General features: G+C 47.6%; 2 protein-coding genes across 4 annotated transcripts in view; both read right to left on the bottom strand.

The window, feature by feature from the left end:
- PPA1 (inorganic pyrophosphatase 1) overlaps nucleotides 1-16555 on the bottom strand; it is a 295326-nt gene that overhangs the window by 115883 nt on the left and 162888 nt on the right. The window lies entirely within an intron of this gene.
- LRRC20 (leucine rich repeat containing 20) overlaps nucleotides 1-16555 on the bottom strand; it is a 93093-nt gene that overhangs the window by 19997 nt on the left and 56541 nt on the right. For all 3 annotated transcript variants that reach the window (XM_053586456.1, XM_053586458.1, XM_053586457.1), the window contains one exon: nucleotides 2798-2965. In XM_053586456.1, the coding sequence (XP_053442431.1) occupies nucleotides 2798-2965 (168 nt within the window). The remainder of the gene's footprint in view (nucleotides 1-2797; nucleotides 2966-16555) is intronic.

Here is a 16555-nt window from a genome sequence, read left to right as displayed (position 1 = left end):
AATTTATTTCTCATACGAATTTTGTTTTCTTTTTCCAGCACCCTCTCCGAGTTCTGACAGCAAAGAATAAACCCCTCTGAAGGTGGTTTAAGCTTCTACAATTATCCCAGTGAGATCCTGCTGGAGATCAGCTACAAGCAGCGAACAGTGTATAGCTATTTTCATCATGAAGGACTGCGGACGGCCCTTGCTTCTTCCCCGTAATTGCAGTGTCTTATTCTTCCAGCACCCCCTTTGGGGTCTTGAACCCTCCCCCATGGGTAGAAAGGCTGTGGTCTGGCCCTCCTGCTGGCCTAGGTGTTAAGAAGCCACCAAGTGACTAGAATGGCCCATGGAGAGTAGAAAATGGAAGCAAGATGACTCCAGCAAGGGAACAGCGGCTGCCTCCATGTCCCCCTTCTTGGTAGCTGCGGGGGCAGAGAGAGGATGACCAAGGCTTCCCCAGTAGAAAGAGCCCTGCAATTAGCTGAGCTCCTCTGGGAGTAGCTGGTCACTTGGACAGGGACAGCCTCTGGCATCTCCATATTGCCAGGCCTGGTGGAGGTGGGGCAGCAGGGCCTGTGACAGATCACAGGCTGCACTGACTGGGACACACAGCAAGTTGCTGCGGTCTCTTTTGCTTGCCCAGGTGAACAACAAGCACTAGGCCAAAAGGCTTAGAGCCTTGGTCCCTACATGGACCACCATTACCCCGCGGATCAGGGAGTGTACATGTTCTTGGTAAGATGGGAGGTGCTTCCATGTGTAAAGAGTTATTACTGTCACTATGCAGGAAGGCAAGGTCTGAGGCTGTTGCTACTGAGGGATATTGTCAGCCTTGTGGGAAGAGAGGTTATTAGGGGTCCTGGGCTACCCTGTGCTGCCTACTTTACGAAGTCACTTTTTTTTTCTTTTATCTCACTTTATTGCCCTCAGTAGAGTGCCGTGGTGTCACATGGCTCACAGCAACCTCCAACTCCTGGGCTTAGGCGATTCTCTTGCCTCAGCCTCCCGAGTAGCTGGGACTACAGGAGCTCGCCACAAGGCGTGGCTATTTTTTGTTGCAGTTTGGCCAGGGTATAACCCACCACCCTCGGTATATAGGGCCAGCGCCCTACTCACTGAGCCACAGGTGCCACCCTGAAAGTCATTTCTTGGACTGCAGCTAGAAATGATGTCCACTCAGCTTGCTCCCCTGCCCGGGAAAAGATACCTTCTTCTCATTTCTGACCACCTTCTGGGCGGGGGGACAACTTCCACTTGAAAGATGAGAAACTGAAGCTCAAGGAGCTGCTGGAAGTCTTCCAAGGCTGCAGGTAGGAAGTGGGGAAGCCTAGGCCAGCGCCAGTCCTGACTACCTGCAACATGCCCGGCTTTGGTCTTGGCACCAGCCATAGTAGCTCTTGGTTACTGACCCAGTTAGATAAGCAGCAGAAGGAAGCAGAGGCATCAGGAGGGGCCTCAGAGGATAAAAAGCAGGGTAGGAAGGACCCAGGTGAGGACAGCTTGGCAGGAATGCAGAGAATGAAGGGCTCTGCAGCAGGACTCGGGGTGATCAGGACAGTAGAGGAGGGGAGCCTCACAGTGAAGAGACACTTCTGGGCAGACCCTTTCTTCTTAAAGACTGTGTAGAGGCCCACCCAGGAGCAAGCTACTTGAGGACCCTGGTCTTAAGAGCACAAGATGGAATCAGAGCCCATCCAAGAAGCAGGCAAGGGAACTCCCTCCTAGACACGGGGCTGAGTTCTGGAATCACGTATTCTCATCTTGGCATGTGGGCAGGCTCACCGTGCAACTTGATGCTCACCAGCAATGTGCGTAAGCCTCAGTTTATTCATCTGTCAAAGAACAGACCAAACCCTCCAAGGTCAGCTGGTCACACCTCTCACCCAGCCAGGCCTGCAGCACCCTGGGGGACCAGGCACTCAACAGGAGGCAGGCCATTCCCCATCAGACAGGTCCAAACCATAGAAAAGTTCTTGCTTTTAATCAAATGGCATAATGGCCTGAAACGGCTTACAAAAATGAAAGTATAACTGAAGGGGCTATTATTGACATCACTGGCATTAGAACAGCATCAGTATTAGAGGCAAAATGAGAGATGGTGGGTGAATGGGGCCACGGTTGCCAAGGGAGGAGTACAGGAGGGAGGGGGAAGCTGGACCCCGCTAAAAGCCAGTTTCTCTGGGGAGATTGATTAGACTGCTAGCTGGAGCGGCCCCTCAGCCCTCCAAAGTCCTGATGAGTCAGGCACATAATTATGCAGGAGGAAGGAGGGCCTGCTCTCAGACCTCAACAGAACTTAGCCCCTGGGATCTATTGTTTGTGGAAGGCACCTGTCAGGCCCCCTGGGTTCCCAGGTGGGGGGCCCTGGAGGCTGGGCTGACAGGAAGGAGCAGGCTACAGACCTGTCCTGGGGAGGAGTGGGCAGCAGGACCACGTGCAAGCTCATGCTGCTCACACTGGAAGGCTCAAAGAGGCTGTTCTGAACACACTTGCCCAGTGCCCTGCTAGGAATCGTGACAAGCTCCCATGTCAGCAGGGACTGAAGGAGGAGCAAGCACACAGAGGGTCAGAGCCAAACCAACACAGGGAGAGGGAGAGCTGGAGGCCCACAGTGGCTTGGCTAGTTCAGGGCTGTGCTGTGGGGACAGCCACGGCCATCTACCTGCCTGGGTAAAGCAAGCATCCAATCTAGCAATAGGCAAGGGACAGGGCCTCAAAATGGCTGATTTCCAGACAGAGTGCCCTACGGCAGGTGCCTCAGACCAGAATGCCTGAGAGAGCCTCATGCAGCAGCAGGGCTGGGTCTGCTCACCCACAATCTCGTTCTCTTCCAGGTTGATGGTCTCCAGTGCTGGCAGGGTGGTGAGCTGCTCAGGAAAGTCCTGGAACTGGTTCCGGGACAGGTCGATGGCCTTGAGGTACTGTAGGGCACTGACCTCGCTGGGGAGGCGGTGCAGGAAGTTCCCTTCCAGGTGGAGTTCTGACATGTGCAAGGAAGAAGGGAGAGCACGGTAAGACTGGGGCCACCAGGAGACCACAGGGACTGTGGGGCCATAGCTTTCAGCTGGCCTGGGCTGGAACAGCAGCAAGGATGTCCCAGGCCACAGCGGAAGCCCCCAAGAGGCTAGTTCCATGTTTATTTACACTGGAGGAGAGGTGGCTCCTCCCACAGCCTGGGGCCTGCCACCTGTCATTCTAGCTGAGGTCCCCTCCCCTGCATTTGGTTTTGGAATGGAAAGCTCTCTCCAGACACCTGGAGAGACAAGGTGTCAGGATGTGCAGGTTCCTCCTTTAGATGAGACCTCAGCTCCAGATCCTGAAGGGGAGGCCAAGACGGGCAGTCCTGGGTTCCCCATACCCCACCTAAGGGACATATGTGTCCACTTTCCTTGGCCCTCCTGCCCAAGGGGCTCCCTGGGCAGCCATGTTCTTTCTGTCACATAACCCTGCCCCCCTGCTCAGCCACCGCTTGACCAGATGTAGGTGGGTTCCTGCCCCCTGTGGACCTCCATGCTGCAACCAAATAGTTAAATGCTTTCTAACAACTGAAAGCAGACACAACAAAGTCATTAAAAAGTTAGCTAACTTGGGCAGCACCCGTGGCTCAGTGAGTAGGGCGCCGGCCCCATATGCCGAGGGTGGCAGGTTCAAACCCAGCCCCGGCCAAACTGCAACCAAAAAAAAAAAAAAAAATAGCCAGGCCTTGTGGCGGGTGCCTGTAGTCCCAGCTGCTCGGGAGGCTGAGGCAAGAGAATCGCTTAAGCCCAAGAGTTAGAGGTTGCTGTGAGCCGTGTGATGCCACGGCACTCTACCCAAGGGCGGTACAGTGAGACTCTGTCTCTACAAAAAAAAAAAAAAAAAAAAGTTAGCTAACTTGGGGTAGCACCTGTGGATCAGTGGGTAGGGCGCCAGCCCCATATGCTGAGGGTGGCAGGTTCAAAACCAGCCCTGGCCAAAACTGCAAAAAAAAAAAAAAAAAAAAAAAAGTTAGCTAACTTTAAAATTACCAAATGTTTTCATTTTTGAAATTAATAAGTACATAGTAGTTAGCTTTTTAAGTAGATCTAATTGAAGTTTCTTAAATGCAGCCTGATTTTATTACAGCTAAATCAATGGGGCCCTCTAACACAAAAAGGTTCCCCAGCCCTGGGTTAGAACTTTCAGGGTGAGGTCACTCTGAAAGGGACATCCTAACCTTATTTCCTATCTTTTTTTTTTTTTCTTTTTGCAGTTTGGCTGGGGCTGGGTTTGAACCTGCCACCCTCGGTATATGGGGCCAGCGCCCTACTGACTGAGCCACAGGTGCCGCCCTTTTTTTTTTTTTGAGACAGAGTCTTACTCTGTCACCCTCGGTAGAGTGCTATGGCGTCATAGCTCACAGCAACCTCATCCTCTTGGGCTTAAGTGATTCTCTTGCTTCAGCCTCCCTAGTGGCTGGGACTATGGATGCCCACAGCAACGCCCAGCTATTTTTAGAGAGGAGGTCTCACTCTGGCTCAGGCTGGTCTGGAACCTGTGAGCTTAGGCAATCCACCTGCCTCAGCCTCCTGGAGTGCTAGGATTACAGGCATAAGCCACCATGGCAGGCTCACATATTCTTTTTATACAATCCTGGATTTGACTGCTATATCGGCTTATAGCTGTTTGGTGTTTTGTTTTTTTTTTTATTGTTGGGGATTCATTGAGGGTACAATAAGCCAGGTTACACTGATTGCAATTGTTAGGTAAAGTCCCTCTTGCAATCATGTCTTGCCCCCATAAAGTGTGACACACACCAAGGCCCCACCCCCCTCCCTCCATCCCTCTTTCTGCCCCCCTCATAACCTTAATTGTCATTAATTGTCCTCATATCAAAATTGAGTACATAGGATTCATGCTTCTCCATTCTTGTGATGCTTTACTAAGAATAATGTCTTCCACTTCCATCCAGGTTAATACGAAGGATATAAAGTCTCCATTTTTTTTAATGGCTGAATAGTATTCCATGGTATACATATACCACAGCTTGTTAATCCATTCCTGGGTTGGTGGGCATTTAGGCTGTTTCCACATTTTGGCGATTGTAAATTGAGCTGCAATAAACAGTCTAGTACAAGTGTCCTTATGATAAAAGGATTTTTTTCCTTCTGGGTAGATGCCCAGTAATGGGATTGCAGGGTCAAATGGGAGGTCTAGCTTGAGTGCTTTCAGGCTTCTCCATACTTCCTTCCAGAAAGGTTGTACTAGTTTGCAGTCCCACCAGCAGTGTAAAAGTGTGCCCTTCTCTCCACATCCACGCCAGCATCAGCAGTTTTGAGATTTTGTGATGTGGGCCATTCTCACCGGAGTTAGATGATATCTCAGGGTTATTTTGATTTGCATTTTTCTAATCTATAGAGATGATGAACATTTTTTCATGTGTTTGTTAGCCATTCGTCTGTCATCTTTAGAGAAAGTTCTATTCATGTCTCTTGCCCATTGATATATGGGATTGTTGGCTTTTTTCATGTGGATTAATTTGAGTTCTCTATAGATCCTAGTTATCAAGCTTTTGTCTGATTGAAAATATGCAAATATCCTTTCCCATTGTGTAGGTTGTCTCTTTGCTTTGGTTATTGTCTCCTTAGCTGTACAGAAGCTTTTCAGTTTAATGAAGTCCCATTTATTTATTTTTGTTGTTGTTGCAATTGCCATGGCAGTCTTCTTCATGAAGTCTTTCCCCAGGCCAATATCTTCCAGTGTTTTTCCTATGCTTTCTTGGAGGATTTTTATTGTTTCATGCCTTAAATTTAAGTCCTTTATCCATCTTGAATTAATTTTTGTGAGTGGGGAAAGGTGTGGGTCCAGTTTCAGTCTTTTACATGGAGACATCCAGTTTTCCCAACTCCATTTATTGAATAGGGAGTCTTTCCCCCAAGGTATGTTCTTGTTTTGTTTATCAGAGATTAGGTGGTTGTAAGATGTTAGTTTCATTTCTTGGTTTTCAATTTGATTCCAAGTGTCTATGTCTCTGTTTTTGTGCCAGTACCATGCTGTCTTGAGCACTATGGCTTTGTAGTACAGACTAAAATCTGGTATGCTGATGCCCCCAGCTTTATTTTTGTTACAAAGAACTGCCTTAGCTATACGGGGTTTTTTCCGGTTCCATACAAAACGCAGAATCATTTTTTCCAAATCTTGAAAGTACGATGTTGGTATTTTGATAGGAATGGCATTGAATAGGTAGATTGCTTTGGGAAGTATAGACATTTTAACAATGTTGATTCTTCCCGTCCACGAGCATGGTATGTTCTTCCATTTGTTAATATCCTCTGCTATTTCCTTTCTGAGGATTTCATAGTTTTCTTTATAGAGGTCCTTCACCTCCTTCGTTAGGTATATTCCTAGGTATTTCATTTTCTTTGAAACTATGGTGAAGGGAGTTGTGTCCTTAATTAGCTTCTCATCTTGACTGTTATTGGTGTATACAAAGGCTACTGACTTGTGGACATTGATTTTATATCCTGAAACATTACTGTATTTTTTGATGACTTCTAGGAGTCTTGTGGTTGAGTCTTTGGGGTTCTCTAAGTATAAGATCATGTCGTCAGCAAAGAGGGAGAGTTTGACCTCCTCTGCTCCCATTTGGATTCCCTTTATTTCCTTGTCTTGCCGAATTGTATTGGCTAGAACTTCCAGCACTACGTTGAATAGTAAAGGTGACAGAGAACGACCTTGTCTGGTTCCAGTTCTAAGAGGAAAAGCTTTCAGTTTTACTCCATTCAGTAAAATATTGGCTGTGGGTTTGTCATAGATAGCTTCAGTCAGTTTTAGAAATGTGCCACCTATGCCTATACTCTTCAGTGTTCAAATGCTGGATTTTATCAAATGCTTTTTCTGCATCTATTGAGAGGATCATGTGATCTTTATTTTTGCCTCTGTTAATATGGTGGATAACGTTTATGGACTTGCGTATGTTAAACCAGCCTTGCATCCCTGGGATGAAGCCTACTTGATCATGATGAATGACTTTTTTGATGGTAAGCTGTAATCTATTGGCTAGGATTTTGTTGAGAATTTTTGCATCTATATTCATGAGTGAGATTGGTCTGAAATTCTCCTTGTTGTTTGGGTCTTTTCCTGGTTTTGGTATCAGGGTGATGTTTGCTTCATAGAATGTGTTGGGGAAGATTCCTTCTTCCTCAATTTTTTGGAATAATTTCTGCAGTACAGGAATAAGCTCTTCCTTGAAGGTTTGATAAGAATTCTCTGGAGTGAAGCCATCTGGACCAGGGCATTTTTTGGTTGGAAGATTTTTTATTGTTTCTTTGATCTCAGTGCTTGAAATTGGTCTGTTCAGGAGCTCTATTTCTTCCTGGCTGAGTCTAGGGAGAGGGTGTGATTCCAAATATTGATCCATTTCCTTCACATTGTCAAATTTCTGGGCATAGAGTTTCTGGTAGTATTCAGAGATGATCTCTTGTATCTCTGTGGGATCAGTTGTTATTTCCCCTTTATCGTTTCTGATTGAGGTTACTAGAGATTTTACTTTTCTATTCCTTGTTAGTCTGGCCAATGGTTTATCTATTTTATTTATTTTTTCAAAAAACCAACTCCTTGTTTCATTAATTTTCTGAATGATTCTTTTGTTTTCAATTTCATCGATCTCTGATTTGATTTTGGATATTTCTTTTCTTCTACTGAGTTTAGGCTTAGATTGTTCTTCTTTTTCCAATTCCATAAGATCTCTTGTGAGATTGTTGATGCGCTCTCTTTCTGTTTTTCGAATGTAGGTATCTAAAGCGATGAATTTTCCTCTCAAAACTGCTTTTGCAGTATCCCACAGGTTTTGGTAGCTTGTGTCTTCATTGTTGTTATGCTCAAGGAAGTTAATGATTTCCTGTTTTTTCTTCCTGCACCCATCTGTTATTCAACAGAAGATTGTTTAATTTCCTTTTTTTTGCCGGTCTTTGCCTGAATTTGGTATCAGCGTAATAGCAGCCTCATAGCCTGGATTAGAAAGTGTACCATTCTCTTCTAGAAAAGACTGTATAAAATTGATCTTAATTCTTATTCTAAAAGTTTGGGAGAATAATCCACTGAAACCACCTGGATCTGGAGATTTCTCCTGTGGGATCTTTTTATTAATGAACTCAATTTCTTTCATGGTTATAGACCATTCAGATTGTCTATTTCATCTTGGTTGAGTTTTGGTAGTTTGTGGTTTTCAAGAAAATGGTCCATTTCTTCCACGTTGCCACATTTATAAGTGTAAAGTTGTTTATAATAAAGCTGGTAGGTTTTGAGTGAGAACCAAATCATGGAGCTGCTTCCAGGCCCCCTCCTCTGGGGAGGGCGATGAGGTCAGGTTCCTGGGATGGATACCCCACCCTCGCCAAAGTCTCTATCTTGCCTGCCTCTTAGGGCTTTATGAAATTGAATGTAGGTGCCAAAGTCCATCAGAATTGTCAGAGTAAATCTCACAGGTGGCCAAGTCTGAGCAAAGCCTTGACTGGACATTATGGGACCTGCTCTCTGCTGTGAGGTGGGCTGACAAGAAAACAAGTTCTCTTGTGCCATCTAGGCTCAATTTTTGGAAGTCATGACCCAACAGAGTCTGGGTTATTTCTGCTTCTACTCTGGTGCCCACTGCTATACCCATACTGCCTTCTTCACAAGCTTCACAAATCCTGTGTGGTAAGGTGAGTATAATACGTTTACAACTAATTAAAAATGCCCTCTTAGCATTAGCCAAGCTTTGGTAGCCAAACCACCTGTGTCCACAGCAGGAGCCTGACCACGGACCAGGGACCCACAGCTGAGGCAGGTCAGACAAACCACTTCTCTCTTCAGAGCCTCAGACTCCCCAGCCCTGGACTTGGGCATCTCTTCCATTCTGTTCATACTGAAATTCCTTGTGTAGTGAGAGATTTCTATGACTGGACCATCTTCCCAACTACTTGGCCAGAGATCTCTCACAGACACAGCTAAGCCCCACAGTGATACACATCAGCAGCATTGTTCATTTCATCAAGAACTTCCATGCTGGGCACTGGTGGCTCATACCTGTAATCCTAGCACTATGGCAGACTGAGGTGGAAGGATCCTTGAGCTTAGGAGTTTGAGACTAGCCTAAGCAAGAGTGAGACCCCCCATCTCTACTAAAAATAGAAAAATTGGCTGGGTATTGTGGCAGGAACTTGTAGTCCCAGCTACTTGGGTGGCTGAGGCAGGAGGATCATTTGAACCAAGGAGTATGAGATTGCTATGAGCTAGGCTGAGGCCAGGCACTCTAGCCTGGGTAACAGAGTGAGACTCTGTCTAAAAAATAAAATAAAATAAAGTAAAAAAAAAAAAAAGTCTTCCATGCACCAAGCCCTGCAAAGAGCACCTTATATGAATTATCTCCAACTTCACAAGAGCACTGCAGATTAGCCCATTTCTCAGATGGGGAAACTGAGGGCTGGAGAGGCCAACTGCAGTCAGCAAGGCTGCTGAGTTTGCTTTCTTTTCATCTCCTGTGCAGCCCCAATCTGGGAACTTGAGGTTTTCTTTGTTGTTTCTACTTCAGAGAAAGAACTAAGTATGGCCCATAGTCAGCAATGTGCAGACTACAATGTGCCCCCTGGTCCACCGAGTCTTAAGCTTTCAACTGAACCTAGCCAGGGCCATGTCTGACTTTGTTTCTAACCCCTGGGATCTCGGCGCTGAGGCTGTCTTCCCAGAGCCTCACCACCCCCTGTCTGGATAGAAGGCTGAGGTCCTCTGATCCCAGGAGATTGCATTAGGAGCACCAGGGTTCACAGTCAAACAACCTAGGCTACTGGGATAGGCGAGGAGTCCAGGAGAAAAGCCTACTCCATCCCATGCCTAAGGTCGTCCCCATCCATGACATTTCCATTTCCTTATTTATTACACCTACTGGACTGTGGTTTCCGGTGTCTGTTAAGTGGACTTCTCCTCCCTGAGTTTCTCTTATTACTTCCTTCATCAGCCTTACCTTGGACAACTGCCAAAGCTGACTCAGAGGCCTTAGATTTACCCAGCAGAGAGAGAAGTTTTGCTGGTTCTGCTAGGGGCAGAGGAGGCTTCCTGCAGTAATTATGTAGCTGGTCAGCAAGAGAATGTGGCATCTCCAAAAGTACCTGCGTGCTAAGGATTAATCAACACCTCAGCTCTGACCCCGCATCAGTGAGCAATCATCGTCCTGAATACCAGGACCCCTGGCAGGGCAGAATCAGATGGTCAGGTGGGGCGGTAAGTGACCTTCAAATGGCCCATGGAAACTCCACACAGAGACAGCTGTTGCCCACAGGAGTCAGAGGGCATTTCTGAAAAGATTAAGGCAGCTCCCATTATACCAACTTTCTAAAATGTATTTCTAAAACATAGAAAAACAGTGCCCATACCCTACTCCCATGAATAGTTTAAAATGGGGCTCTGGATCTGGAGCACAGTCCCAGCCTCACTTTTCCTTGCTGTGTGATCTGGGCCAAGTTACCTATGCTCTGCTTCAGCTCCCTTGCTTTAAGAGAGAGACAGAATAAGAGTACCTACCTTGCAGGGTTGTAACGATGTAAATAATTTTATACTTGTGAAGTACTTATAACAGTACCTGCCCATGGTGGTATATTATAAAGCCTACTTAATATTAAATACATTTATATAGGCATAGAATATCTCTAGAACTGGTAATGGTGGCTACCTCTGGGCAGAAAACTAGATGGATGGGGCGGGAGAAAAAGGGAGACCTTTTTGCCCATTATCCTTTCACCCCTTAGACTATTGCAACTATTGCCTAATCAAAAATAAGTAAGTAAATGGATAATTTTTTTCAAATGAAACCTTAGCACTCTGCAGGTGTGTCAGGGGCATGAATAGCCAGAGAAACACAGGGTGGTAGGTAAGAAGGGCAGAGGCGGGTATGGAAGCTTGTCTAAACTACAGAGCTAAGAGCAAAGGAGATCTGTGCTTAGCACTTAGAAGAGGGAAGTCAAGGGAAGCTGCAGAGTCCTCTGCAGGGCCCTGGAGGACAGGGGCATCTACATTTTTTCACACTGTCCCAATGTTTCAGGTGTGCCCTCCTCACCCTGCCCACTGGCATATGACTCCCAGGCTGGTGGACAGGGGCTGCTAAGGTCTGCTGCTTTCCAGGAGTTGTTAAGAGTCAGGATGGAGGAGATGTTCTCCTCCTTTCGTGGCAGGACAACCTCTCTAGGCTGCCATCAATTGTCCTCCAAAAGGAAATTAATCTGTTTCTCCTAGCTCTGTGGGTTGGTTGTTCTCTGTGGGGTGGTTCTTCTGCTCCATGGGATAAAGCCTTAAAATGCCCTTGGACCTTGGTAATCTCATTTCTGGGATTCTATCCTAAGGATACTGAAGCCCGTGAGACTTGGATACCTTTAACACTGCTAGGAACGACTCAGCCATTGTCCAGAAGCATGCACATGGGGGTCACAAAAGTCTTTGGCTCTGCTGAGGTGATCCACGTAACCCTAGGGGCTTAGACAACCCTTGAGGATTGATGGCAAAAACTGATGCAGAAGGCTGCGACCTTACCTCCACTTTGATATGGAGAACTCCTAGTCATTAGCAATTGTGTTGCCTCTTATGAATAAGTGGGAGGATATGGACTCTTCCAGACCCCACTGTTCCAGGGGTAAGCTGCACTAAGGGAACCAGAAAATGTGTGGCCCTGACAGAGTAGCTCTGCCTGACCCCAGATTACAACTGGACATCAGCGTCCAACTGACCGCTGCAAAGCGTTCGTGTCTGCCTGGCTTTCCCAGCACAGTTCTCTATCTCCTCTTCTTTTCTCCTTTGTCCACTAAGTGACATCAGCTTAAGAAAAGTACACCAGGTGGGCTGAAGCAATGTAGGAAGTGGGGGAAGAACAGCATGCTATGACCACTCCCCAACCCCCCAAATTTCCTTCTGCTTTCACGTCACCCATCCTGATGGCCTTTCTGAGAACAGTTCTCTTGCTGCCCAATTTGGAAATTTTCATGCCCGGGGACCTCCTCCCTTTCCAGAACACCAGGAAATAAGCCCTTCAGGGGTCCAGACTCTGTCCACTGACACATCTCCTCCCCATCCTCAGATACCTCCTGAGACTCCTGACCATGTGTGGTCAGTGGCAGTGTGGATGGTGGGACCTGAGGGACAGACAGACCAGCCCTATGTCAGTTGCTTTAAACTAGCTTTTCCTGCCTTCTGCCCACACCCACCTCCAGGCATCAGGCACGTGGGGGAGGTGGCCTCAGAGCAGAAGATGGCTCCTAAGATGTTCAGGCTCTATGGCCCTTTCCAGGTTGCTAGAGGTAAAAAAGATGAGGCCTTAGTGCCTCTCCCCCATTACTAAGGGAATAAGGAAAATTGCCCTACTCTTTCCTCTGCAAACAAAGGAGCTGCTGCCAGGAGTCCCCAGTGGGGAGGACAATAGGCGCCCAGGTGAGCAGCCCAAGCCCTCTGTAGACAGGCCCCTCCTGGGGAGTTTCAATGTGGCCTGCAGGGCTTGCTCCAGGTGTATCCCTGAGGTCACCAAGCTCTGAGGAGGAACCATACTTTCTTCTGGCTGGCTGGCTTCTCTGTATCAGAGAATGCTTAAAGAACACACACTTGGGAAAGCATTACAAAGAGACAAAGAATTGACTGAAAAATCAAGCTGCAAGGCCAAGAGTATGTCTCACCTCCACACTGTTCAGGGCCTGGGTGGCTCCCGCAGTGCCCCATTTGGGAGTTGTCTGGGGCTCAGCTCTGACAGGCTAAGTTCTGTCAGGCCCCATTTTCTCCGGCTGCAGAGCCTTCGGGTCAGCTAGTCTCCACGGGGGTGCCCAGCCCTGCTGAGCACAGCAGCCCATCCACACCTGTAAGAAGCTGCCCTCAGCCAGCCAAAGCCCCAGCACCCACAGCAGCCCCAGGGGCTGCCTCCTTATTCCCTGGCCAGGCTCTCCAAGTGAGAGGACTCACCTGCTTTGAAAGCAGAATGATCTCATGACCTGTCATGGCACTTGGCCTTGGAGGCTCTGCCCTCTTCGGCACCTCCCTGCCCTCACACCTGGACTCACACTGCTTCTCCCGGCCAGGCTGCTTCTCTTTGCCTTTTCTACAGGGCCTATCCCATCCCTGCCTCCCAGAACTCTTCCCAAATATCCCTGCTTGGGCAGGTGGCTCCCTCTGGCCAGTCCCATCGCTCTGTAACAATCTTGTACCATTTTTCTAGTCATTTCCCAAACACACCTTTCATCTTCCTGAAAGATGCTTTAGAAACTCCCTCTTAGTGGTTAGGCAATCTCCTATTTAACTGTCTTATTCCTGCTTTAAGCCACTTCCTTTGGAGATTTTCTGATTCTCTACTCACTCACAGCAGAACTGACTTCTGCTTGCTCAGCCCCCACAGATCTTGAGGAAATAGCTGCTGTGCTGCCCTTCACATCACGAGGTGGGTGTCTGCTCATAACACCTGCCTCCCCTCAAAGACAGAAGGTTCTCCAGGGCCACTTTCAGCTCTTAGCTTTCTTGTCATTTCCGGATGACATGAGTGCTACCAGGATTACATGACATGATGCACAGAGAATACCTGGCGTGGAGCAGGAGAGTGAAGCACTCACTGAGCTGGTGCTCTTGTGTTGTCCTTCACCCTGAGAGATGTTTGGGAGGATCCGCTGAATTGCAATGAAAGGCAAGGGTGTGGCGGGCTGAAAACATCAACTGACAATGCCCAGACTAAATAAAAAAACAGAACTCTCATCTACAGCATGCAACCACCTGCCCCGGAAACCCACCCCTCATCTACAGGGCCCAGCCCAGGTCACCGGCCTGCTATACACATATCGGACTTGTACGAAGTCACACTCTAGCACTAGCAACATTCCAAGAAGCCAAATCATAACCCCTGTAACACCTGGCCCCAAAGGGTCAGGACTTGACTAACAACCAACAGCTTCCCTGATTTTTATCCCTGCTTCCAACTAAGAACCAACCAGAGAAAGCCAAATATGTGTCCCTAACCAATGATGTAGTACAACCCGCTTCCAGTCAGCAGCTTCCCCTTACCAACTGCCGCCTATCAGAGAGTACCCGAGGTCTTCCCTTATTCCTAGTACACAGCTTTCTCACTGTGCTGCCTGCTTTGGCGTCTCTTCCCAAACACAGCGATGGCGCTGAGTCCCTTGTGACATAGAAAACTCAGCATCAGTAGCCTCTGCTTTTCTCATTTGGATAGTCTTCATTTATTGCCTCATATCTTCTGGTGCCTGGCAGGCCTAGATATACTCAATAAAAAGAACTAAGTGGATAGGGAGGAAATGAAGTGACAGGGATCCAGGATACCAGGGGACAGAGAGCCACAGCTGGATACGGGGACCCACTCTCCACAGACCAATTCCCTCTGTGTCTTCAGCTTTCTTGGGTCTTGCTTTCTCCTTCCACAAAACAGATGCAGTGAATCAAGGGTCTGGAATCTCTTAAAGATGGCCTATCCCTGCGGGCCCCTCAACTCTCAGCCCTGGGGACAGTGTGGCAGATAGGGAGGATGTAGAATGTTTTCTCCCCAGCCCACCTCTGTCAAGTACCCAGAAGAGGACAGAGCAGGCCTTGCAGAGCCCCCTCAAAGCCTGTCTAAGCCTCCTCTTGGTAGGTGAAAGAAGACGGTTCTTCTATTTGAAGGAAAAGCCATAACGAAGGTTCAGGCCCAGAGCCATCTCTTGGGGAAGGGGGTGCCAGAGGCACACTCAGCTCAGCCCCTCCCTGCTACTGGCTACCACATCCCTCAACCTGCTGTCTTTGTGAAATCCAATTAGCAGGCACACTGGCTGTCTCTTTGAAGTCGCACATGTGTATAGCTCGGCGCAGTGGTCAGCCAGGCACACTGGCTGTCTCTTTGTAATCCAAGGTGGTGTGGGTGAGTCTGGAGAGGCTGCAGCGGGGAAGGAATTCAAACAGCATCCTCACCAGACTGCTGACCAGGATGCGATGATAAATGTAATTCTGCAGCCAGCCAGAGACAGACACGTGGTACCACAAGCGGCGTTTCTCTGTGCCCCTGGAGAAGGCCTACTTACTCATCCCACAAAGTGCTCCTCAAATGTCAAGTCTTTTGAAAGCTCTTGCTTATATACCTAGCCCATGCCACTCTTGGGAAGGATTAATTCCTCTTCCCAGAGATTCCTTCCAGCATTTTGTCCATGCCAATGTCACAGCAACCCCTGGCTTTCTGAACCCCTGGCTTCCTTCAGGGAGAGCCTTCTTTCTTTTCTTGCCTCCTGACACAGGTCTAGAGACAGCAAGTGCTCAAGGGAAGGCCTAATGAATGAATGAACAAAAACTTTCCTCTTACCCCAAAGAAGCACAACTCCCCTCCCCCCCCCCCAGCTGCCTACCTGTGTCCTTCCTGAGAGCCCCAGACAACTCCCATCATCCATTTTTAATCATTCTCTCTTCCTCTGAAAAGCAAAGATCCAATCTCAGTTGGCTGGACACAGCACCAGAAGACTCTTCAGGTAAGGTGGCTTAAAAAGGCAGCCCTGGCCTGCAAGGTGGGTAGCCTGGGTTCTAGTACTGGATATACTGCTCTGAGACCCTGGAAAAGTCCCCTCCATCCCTGACCTTCCTTCTCCACCCATGAAATGGGATGGCAGAGGCAGTGCTAATATTTTTCAAGACAGTCTCTCAACTGGTGGCCATGGACTAAATCTAGCTTGCAAATATGTTTTATTGACTTTAATATGTGTTATGTAAAACCTGGCAAAATTCACATAAATATCCTTATTTCCAGCTTCAATTAAATCATCAGGAGAGTGGACAACATTGGCCCAATTTTCTCTTGTGGCACACCGAGTTCAAGCTGGGTGGGGTGTGTAGTTGTTTGCCTCAGTCCCCACCACTCCCTGTTGCATGCCCAGTCTGAGTCACTCATTCCTTAAAGCTAGTCTCTCGGGCATTTGAGTTTATAACTCCTGAGCTGGTCGGAGCACTATGACTACAGCACTTTAGAACAACTGGTATAGGTATTAACAAATACCTAGGTCCAGGCCCACACCCAGATATTCCAATTTAACTGGTCTTGGGCAATGGTCTTTGCAGAAAAGCTCATCAGAGGATTCTGATTTCAGCCAGAGACGAGAACAGGTCAAGATACCTGTTGACTGTGAGGACCTATCTCATCTGTGTAAAAATGCAGCTGCCAGTAGAACAAAGGTGGGCAAAGCAGGCCAGATTAAAACTGCAACAAAAAACAGCCAGGTGTTTTCGCGGGCACTTGTGGTCCCAGCTACTCGAGAGGCTGAGGCTGAGAATCGCCTAAGCCCAAGAGCTAGAGGTTGCTGTGAGCTGTGATGCCATGGCACTCACCGAGGGCGATAAAGTGAGACTCTGTCTCTTAAAAAAATAAATAAAATAAGTCTGGTAAAGTAATGTCTCCTGATTTGTTTTTTATTATAAAAGGTGGTCTTAGCTATTTGGGGTCTTTTCTGGTTCCATACAAAGCGTAGAACTATTTTTTTCTAGATCTGCAAAAAATGGTGTTGGTATTTCAATGGGAATTGCATTGAATGTGTAAATCACTTTGGGTAGTATAGCCATTTTAACAATGTTGATTCTGCCGATCCATGAG

The sequence above is a fragment of the Nycticebus coucang genome, chromosome 3 (assembly GCF_027406575.1).
Source record: "Nycticebus coucang isolate mNycCou1 chromosome 3, mNycCou1.pri, whole genome shotgun sequence".
NCBI lineage: Eukaryota > Metazoa > Chordata > Mammalia > Primates > Lorisidae > Nycticebus > Nycticebus coucang.
Note: the sequence above shows the minus strand (reverse complement) of the source record. Positions and strands in the feature narration are given on the sequence as shown.